The sequence below is a fragment of the Humulus lupulus genome, chromosome 9, assembly GCF_963169125.1.
Source record: "Humulus lupulus chromosome 9, drHumLupu1.1, whole genome shotgun sequence".
NCBI lineage: Eukaryota > Viridiplantae > Streptophyta > Magnoliopsida > Rosales > Cannabaceae > Humulus > Humulus lupulus.
The window spans coordinates 47,388,330-47,397,595 of NC_084801.1; the positions used below are offsets into that span (position 1 = coordinate 47,388,330).

The 9,266-nt window shown below is 47.1% G+C and overlaps 1 protein-coding gene across 1 annotated transcript; it reads right to left on the reverse strand.

Annotated features, from left to right (window-relative positions):
• Positions 1-6,965: 6,965 nt before the first annotated feature.
• LOC133799679 (uncharacterized) lies at positions 6,966-7,991 on the reverse strand. Its single transcript, XM_062237678.1, has 2 exons — positions 7,763-7,991; positions 6,966-7,474 (listed from the first exon to the last, which is right to left on the reverse strand). Exons 1-2 carry the CDS (start codon positions 7,989-7,991, stop codon positions 6,966-6,968), a joined length of 738 nt encoding a protein of 245 aa, XP_062093662.1.
• Positions 7,992-9,266: the final 1,275 nt, after the last annotated feature.

Below are 9,266 nucleotides of genomic sequence, written 5' to 3' on the forward strand. Positions count from 1 at the left end.
GAACAGGCATATGGAGACGAGGCCAACCGCATAGCCTTGGCCGAAAGCTTAGACATGCTTGAAGAGAAGAGAGAAAAAGCGCAAATGAGGGTGGCAGTATACCAGTAGTGCGCCGCAAGGTATTACAATTCGAGGGTGCGAGAGAGAACTTTCAGAGTTGGCGACTTGGTGCTAAGGAAGGTACTCCCTAACACACGAGACCCAGGAGCAGAAGTGCTGGGAGCGAACTAGGAGGGGCCCTACCAGGTTGCTCAGTGCATACCCCCGAACACCTACAAGCTGGCGCGCATGGACGACACCCTCATACCCCGAGCATGGAATGCGGAGCACCTAAGGAAGTACTACCATTAAGGCGCCCACGCCCGATGATAAAAGGGCAAGTGTTGCACGATGTCTTAATATGATAGGGAGAAATCAAAGAGGTTACTTAGATAGCCTCCTGAGTAGGTGTGAGTCTTTTTATTTTATTTTCCATGAAAATCTCCTATGTACCGTTACAACTATTTGTATGAGACTGTTTGTTATGAATGTGATGAATGAAACTGCATGTTATGGGAGAAACTGTTTGCAACCTCATGTGTTATTTTCCTTCGCTACATGGGCATCAGCCAAAGTGTCTGCCGAAATAAATTTCACCAGACACTTGGGGGGCAGGATAGGAGGCGACAGCATGCGGCTAGCAAAGGGAACCTAAAAAGGGCCCTCTAACGAAGGATCCTAAAAAGGACCCCTTGCCCTCCTAAAAAGGAGGCCCCTAAACGGGACCCTCTACCAAGAGGACCCCTAGCCCTTCTAAAAAGGAGGCCCCTAAAAAAGGATAAAAAGGGCCCTCCATCAGGAGAAAGTGACCCAAAAACAAAGGGACCCCCTATACTAGGGCCTTAAACGAAGTCCTTACAAGGCATCCCTTGGGATCACAAGGATTAGCTACCCTTGTGAACACCAAGGGAGGCCATAGGGACTTACAAAAAAATGTATGGTGACGATAATAATAATAAGTCTAGAGCGGCCACCAAGCCGCCTAGCCAAAAAGGGTCCCAAAGGAGACCCTTGCAAAAATAGTACTATGAATAACGACGAGAAGGACACTTCTCGCAAAGAAATAATAAGCGCGCACAAGAATATATAAATGGATAACTAGGACCTAAGGGGTCAAAATATCCTTATAGAAGCAACCAAGAGGCACCAAAAGAGGTCCCAGTGAACCCTCTCGCATGGGCTCCGAAGGACCTCCAGCCTGGTAGATAAAAGAGGGGAACCAACCAAACCCCATCATACAGGCTTAAAAGGGCCTCAAATGCAGTAGAACAAGAAATAAACAGCAACACATGTATTTATACATTAGAAAAAAGAGTTCTTGAGATAGTACAAGAGTTACCAAAAGAAAAGTAGCAGTGATAATGATATTACAAAGTTAAAAAAAAAAAAAAGGAGCAAGACTACTTCAGGGCCTCCTAAAGTGGGCACTCCACAAGGCCGCTCGAGCGACGGCATGTTCACCAAAGGAGGAGAAGTCAAAATTAGGATCCTGCCTCCACACATTGTAAAGAGCACGATCTATGGACCTGCGCTCGGTGGTGACCCTCTCCGCCTCCAAGGAAGCCCTCGCCGCCTCCCAGGAAGCCCTCTCCGCCTCCAAGGAAGCATTCCTCTCCTGCGCCGACTATAGTTCGGCCCTAAGGGCCTTGACTTCGATCTCCAATTGAGTAACTCTCTACTGCGACGCAGCCGCAGTACCCTTGGCCTCCTGGAGTTCGCGCTCCAAGCGTTTAACCTTGCCCTTTAGCTCCTGGGTCTTGGCCTTTACTTTCTCCCTCTTTGAGAACAAGTTGGAAAACTTAGTCCGGGCCTTTGACAACTTGACCTTAGTTTTGTTAAGCTCATTTTCGAGCTCCTGGACCCGGGCTATGAGGCAGTCCCTCTCAGCAGTAAATGCGGAGAGGGTGCCGGACGTGTCAGCATACCGAAGAGACACGGTGTAGATCTGTACAAGAAAGTTAATGGCATCAACGATAAGTAACAAAAAGAAAAACACATGTACATCTATACATAATAATAATCGACACAAGGTGCAAGAACTCACCCAGGCCGCGGCGCGCCTTAGGGTGTCCCCAAGGTCTGACTGAGTCACATTCCCTAGACCCCTCCAGTCAGATACAGGGAGGCCTGAGGCAATTTCAATATATCGCTGTCCATAAGATGATGCCATCCGAGTCACCCAAGGCTCCCCCTCCATACCGGGGGCATCTGGTTGGACAGGGACGGACGACCCGCTCGCCGAAGCGGGAGGGGGCGCAGGGAAGGAGAAAAACTGAGACCCTGGTAGATTAGAGGGGGCTCCGCAAGGTCGACGAAATCAACCCCCGGTGGCCCAATGTCGTGAGGAACCTGAGGAAAGGTGTCGCAGCCACCAATGTCAGGGAAAGCATAACCTCCCGATGCGACATACTGGTCCTGAGGTTGAAAGGCCAAGCCCTGGTCGGGGGAGCCATAAAGGGGGCATACCCCGGGAGACAGGGGGCGCTGGTGAGATCCCCCACATTCAAGGGGGGCATCCTCCATCTCCTTCTCCGCCTCACCATCGTTTAGGAATGGCTCGGCCAGCGTAGCCATTGACTTCTTAGACCCCGTAACCGACCATAAGAGCTTGGGATCAGAGACCGGGGACAGCTGGTGGCGATTGAGATTCGCCACAGTAAATAAGAATGCCGCCTTCTTCATCGCGGAGTCAGCATCAATAAGGTCATTCACGACCTTCGCCTCCGACCCAATGACTGAAGGAACAGCAAATTGCTCTGCGTTATCCACGCCAGTGTCAGTACAAGCATGAGTACAAAACAGTAAGTTCTAATAAGAAGAAAAGAAGGACCAGGGTACTTACTGGGGTCGGCGCGAAAGTCTTCACGAACAGAGAGAGGGCCCTCTACCCAGAAAAAGTCTTGTTTCCAAGACCCTGTGTTGGACACTGAGCCCTCTATCAAGGGGAGCTCGTTGTTGGCCTTCTATAGGTAGTAGAAGCCCTTGGACTTGGGGGATGCCGTGAGGTTGTACAGGCAATGCACCTCTTGCGCCGTCGGGGCGCGTTCGACCTTTTCCTTGAACCAAATAAAAAGGAAACTTAGAGTCAACCAACTGTTGGGTGACAGTTGAAGAGGGGCCAAGTCGAAGTAGTTGAGAACCGCCACAAAAAACGGGTGAAAGGGAATGGTGCCACCCGCCTTCAAAATATGCTCACTCAAAGCCACATGACCCTTCTTAGGGCGGTCGGCCTGGCATGCCTCCTGAGGAGCATATAGGGTGTATTCTGGAACGACACATGTGACACCAGACTGGACGCCAGTAAAGGGGCGTCGTCCTCTTCCTGGATAGATACCTGTCGACGTGCTTTCAGCACATCTGCAAAATCAGAAGAAAAATGTGAGGAAGAGGCAGAACACTTGACCCTCCATTTTTTCTTCCTAGCAAGAGTTTTCCATCGAGGGAGCGACGGCAGAAGCACTAAGCTGGGAAAAACTGAGACTAGGGGCCGGGGAGAGGCGCTAAAAGCCCCACGACCATCATCAGGCGAGGATGGGCTGGGAGGTTCTGGCGGAAGGTGTCCCTCCATAAACTCTAACTCCCACCATAATTCAAAAAGGGTCATCCTAAGGCGCGCTACATGGTCACTAAGGTCTAGGGGTGAAGGTCCTCCGTCTCCTCTCGACACCGAGTCAATTTCGCTCTCCACTACCCAAACTTTGCGCCTAAGTTCAGCAAGGTACTCAAGGTGGCGGATGCGGGCCTGCCTTAAGGAGTCATAATCTTGGTGAAGGTTGCCCTCAGGGGACTCTGAGTCTGAGGACAGGTTGATAAATTCAGCCCCCGGAGGTATGTCGGACGGGCCGTCACTGGCCATGAGACCTCGTCCCAAAAGCGAAAAGGGGATTCGCGTATAAATGAGGGGATGGCTACAAAACACAAAGGAATAGGCTTAATATCTCTAGATGCAAGCGTCCTAAATTGCCCACTACAGGGTATAAAAAAGAAGGGCATGTGTGTAGTCAAACTCACTACGAGCTCAGGCTAAGGCACCCCATCCCGAATAATGCTAGTCTGGACCCGATTAAAAATAAAAGGGAGAAGGAAAGAAAATATACCTCAAGCAGTTAAGAGAGCGAAGTTGGGGTCAAAAGGAGGTTGAGGATCGAAAAGCACCAAAGGGTCGAAAATGCGCGTCTGCAAGAATGGACCAGGAAGATGTGTTAGTCTTTAATAGTCATGCCAAGAAATTAGTTCCAAAAAAAAAAAAATGAAGTGAAAAAGTAAAATAAAAAGAACTATGGCAAAAATGAGGTTGTGAGGGATAGAACCCCTCACCTCTTGAAAAAGGAAGGGCTCTCCAAACCAATAAGCCAAAGAAGTGAGGTGAAGATTTTAGGCCATGCATGAGGGCCTATTTATAAGAATCAACATGAATAGTCTACAAGAGCACCTAAAGGTCCTCTCCTAGACTGGGGGGCAAGTGTGGACGCCCAAATTCCACCAAGGAAAACTATGAGGGTTATGGGAGGTCCTCGGGCCACCACCGTCTCGAGAAGTCATCACGCTATCACGCCACGAATTTAGACCCATGCGTTATGGGATCATTGCCATATAGCCCCCCATTTGCGAGACATAGACGCGAAGCCGCCCTGGCCTCGTTCAGACGTCCAGCACGATGCCGTGGGCATCGCTCGGCCACCTGTGCGCGACGCCCCCAGGCCTCGCTCGGCCACCGTGCGCGACGCCCCCTGGCCTCGCTCGGCCACCGTGCACAACGCCCCCTGGCCTCGCTCGGCCACCATGCACGACGCCCCCTGGCCTCGCTCGGCCACCATGCGCGACGCCCCTTGTCATGGCCCAGCTGCGAAGCCCGTACCACCATCTCGCACCAGTCGTCCCGCATCCGAGGGCCTCGCCCCAGACGTCTCGCGTCCGGGCGCCCAAGCCTCGCACCAGCCGTCTCGCGTCCGAGGGCCTCGGCCTGCCTCGCCCATGCCCACGGAGTGGCCTCACCATCTAGGCCCTGTGGTGGCCTCGCCCATGCCCACAAAGTGGCCTCGCCATCTAGGCCCCGTGGTGGCCTCACCCATGCCCATGGAGCGGCCTCGCCATCTAGGCCCCGTGGTGGCCTTGCCCATGGCCTCATGGGGGTCACATCCGCAGCACACTCGGCCTCGTGAACAGCCAAGAGAGCCGCGCCATCAATAAGCCTTCCAAGGGGGTCTCGTGAAGGGATGAGAACTACATCACCTAGTGGCCACGTGAGTAGAGCCATGCACCAAGGGTCCCATTCCTTACACCTTGAGACCCCTATGCTTAGAGGCTCTAGTACGAGTCGAATGGGACATACTTGTATGACCTGGTACTGAGTACGGACACCAGTATCAGTAGGACTGCTGGGATAAGAGTTATGGTTCGTACGTCTACGGCCAAGGGTCAAAGTCGACACCACTACCACCTGCGCCACTATGCCTGCAACCACTCATCAAACATGGGTACAGACAAGTAGTGGAGACATCCTCCTGACACCTACTCATGTACTGGATGTACGACCACAACCTCTGAAGCCACTCCCCTAACATAGTACTTATGTATCACTTGGTCTCTTGGACCACCATGTACCTAAGGCCATTAGAGCCTACTATAAAATAAACTGGAACACCACCTGAAAGGGGGTTGGAAAATTTTACTGTAGCAAAGGCTTGAGTGTGAATGAAAGACTGAATTCTTCATTATTGTTTTATCATTGTTCTTGAGTGATTGTTTAAGTCTCTACAGCTTTTCCATTAGTGATCTTGACTTGATAATTTTTCCAACTCAACTTAGTTGACGAGTTCTCACCGTCAACAATCGTCTTATTTCTGAACACTTTTTCTTTCTTATCAATAATCTCTATGACACTGTTTCTTGTCTCTACGACATTATTCCTTTAGTTGCCTTGACGCGTATGCTATAACTATTTTAGCTTGCATCAACACAAAACCAAGTCCCTGTTTTGATGAATTGCAATAAACTAAAACTTTTCCTTGTCTAAGGAAGACTTAATACACATGCAGTAACTAGCTTATCGTTTAACTCTTGAAAATTACACTCACACCTTTTTGTCCAAACAAACTTTAAATTCTTACTAGTTAATTCTGTCAATGGCGTGGCGATTTTGGAAAATCCTTCCACAAACCGTCAATATTATCTGGCTAATCCAAGAAAACTACAAACTTCTGACACATTCCTGGGTCTCAGCCAATCTTTTACTGCTACAATCTTTTCCGAATCCACCATACCTCCTTCCTTACTTATAATGTGTCCCAAAAATGCCACTTGGGGTAACCAAAATTCACATTTCTTATATTTGGCGTATAACTTATGCTCCCTTAGCCGCTAAAGAGTTGATTGAAGATGTTCCTCATGCTCTTCTTCCATTCTTGAGTAGATAAGAATATCGTCAATAATACTATAATGAAACTGTCTAGGTAATCCTTAAACACTCGATTTATTAAATCCATAAATGCAGCTGGGGCATTGATAAGTCCAAAGGACATTACTAAGAATTTGTAATGCTCGTATCTTGTTCGAAAATTCGTTTTCGGAATATCTTCTTCCTTAATCCTTAATTGATGATATCCCGAACGAAGATCTATCTTTGAAAAGACTGACTTCCCTTGAAGTTGATCAAATAAGTCGTCTATCCTTGGCAAAGGATACTTATTCTTGATCGTTACCTTATTGAGTTCTCTATAGTATACACACATTCTCATAGAACCGTCTTTCTTCTTCATGAACAACACTTGGGATCCCCATGGAGAATGGCTTGGTTGAATAAACCCTATATCTAGTAACTCTTGCAGTTGAGTCTTTAGCTCCTTTAAATCAATTGGTGCCATCTGATATGGTGCTTTAGAAATAGGTATAGTCTCTGGTGCTAACTCAATGGTGAACTCGATTTCTCAATGGGGTGGTAAGCCTAGTAGATCCTCAGGAAACACATCCAGAAACTCTTGTACTACTTTCGTTTCCTCTGGATTTTGTACTGCCTCCTTAGCTATATCAATTACATTCGCTAAAAACCCTATGCAACCTTCATGTAGCATTTCCTTTGCCTTCAATAATGTGATGATTGGGATTCTTGGTCCAGTAGTTATTCCCAGGAACATGAACGACTCCTCTCCTATTGGCTTGAACTTTACCATCTTTTTCTTGCAATCGATCGTTACTCCATACTTAGCCAACCAATCCATTCCAAGGATTACATCAAAGTTTTTCATTCCAAGTTCAATTAGGTCTACAAATATCTCCCTATTGTCCACCCACATTGGCAAGGCCCTAATCCATCTTCTAGTTATTACCACCTCCCCAGTTGGTAACATGGTCCTAAATCCTACCGCATTTAATTCAAAGGGTCTAAAAAACTTATCCACTATCCTATCAGCAACATAAGAATGAGTGGCGGCTGAATCTATTAACACATATTAAGAAATTTGAGTGATTGAGATCTGACTTGTGACCACAGATGTACTTGCCTCTGCTTGTACTTGAGTAAGGGTGTAGACTCGTGCAGGAATCAAACTATCATCCTTCTTTGGTTCTTCCTTTGGTGCGTTCTACTCTAGCTGTGGGCAATTCCTCTTGATGTGGCCCACCTTTCCACATTGATTGCATGCCTTAGCACGACATTCCCCTGGATGTCACCTTTTGCACTTAGGATACTCAGGATGAGTTCTCCCATTTCCTCCATTTTTATTACCATTGTCATCCTTGACCTTCTTATCTGCCCCATATGGTCTTGACCCTTCACTAAACTTTATTTTCTGGTCATTGGTGTTGTTGAAAGCATTCTTTCTGGCATCCCTTCTGGTAGCTAAATCCTTTCGAATTTTTTCTTCCAACCTTTCAGCAGTGAGTGACCTCTCCACAACCTGGGCATAAGTGGTAGCTCCCCAAGTAGAAACCATTTCAACATCACGGGCTATCATAGGTTTAAGTTGTAACAACCAAAAATTGCTAATAGGGTTTAATGCCTTGATTAGCGTGCCAGGAAGGGATAACTGGATATATGCGTGTTTAATTGATTAAATGTGTGACTATGTGGCATTCGTGATTAATATGATTATGTGAATATATTATATTCATGTTTATGAGTATTAGATATGCATGTGGGCCCTTTATTGTTCATAAGGGTATATTTGTAATTTTGGCCCGTTGAGAACATAAATGTGATTTTATGTGATAAATGTTTGAGACCACATTATTCTGTGGATATATTTGCAGTATTTGGCTCGAGGCGGTCCTAGTGAGCGGATTAGTGAAATAGTCACAACAGGGTTTAATACCCGGCTCGGGGGAGCCTCAGGGTATTTTGGGAATTTAGAGAATATTTTGGGATTTATTGGATAATGAATAAGTATTTGGTAATTAATTGGACACGGCAAGATTAATTGGTTAATAGTATGAACACTTGAGGAATTAGCGAGAACTGGGGAAAATAACTATTTTACCCTTAAAGGCAAAGAGGAGCTGAATTAGTCTAAGGGGCACTTTAGTCTTTTAGGGGTTAAAGGATATATTCTGTAAGACTCTAGACAAAAGACAGAACCTACCTGAACATACTCTCCCTTTCCCTCTAACTCACTCACGATCTCTCTCTCTCTCCCTCTCCTTATGCCTAGAAGCTGAAGGAAAAATAGAAGGAAACATAGAGACTTGAGCTGGGATTAGTCAAAAAATCTATGAGGATTAAAGCTTCAACTGAGGTAAGGATCTTGTCTTGTTTTTTTGCTGGGAATCTAGGTTAATAGATTGAATTCGACTTGGTTATAAGGGTGAGCTTGTCTAGGTTTTTGGTGATGGCTGATTGTTGGTTTGGAATGGTAAATTCAGTTGGGTTTTGAGTGTTTGTGAGCCTAAACTTATAATTGAGAGTCCTTGACTTGTTCCTAAAGTTTGTATGAATTTGGGAGTATGGTTAGATGGATTTTTTAGGCTATGGCTGGGTAAAATGCTGACGAAACCCAGAGAATTATGGGTTTGCAAAAGTGCGATGCAATCAGCTCATAGGCGCCGCGACCTGGGTGCCCAAAATGCCATGGGAGGGTTTGCTGACTTGAGGGTGCGCCGCGACCATAGGGGGCAAGTCGCGGCTCGCCTCCCCCAGGAGCATGAGGTTGCGCCTATAACTTGAGGTGTGTCGTGACCCTCAGGGCTAGGTCACGACCCGCCTAGACAACTTTGGCCTAGAATAGCTTTTAGGC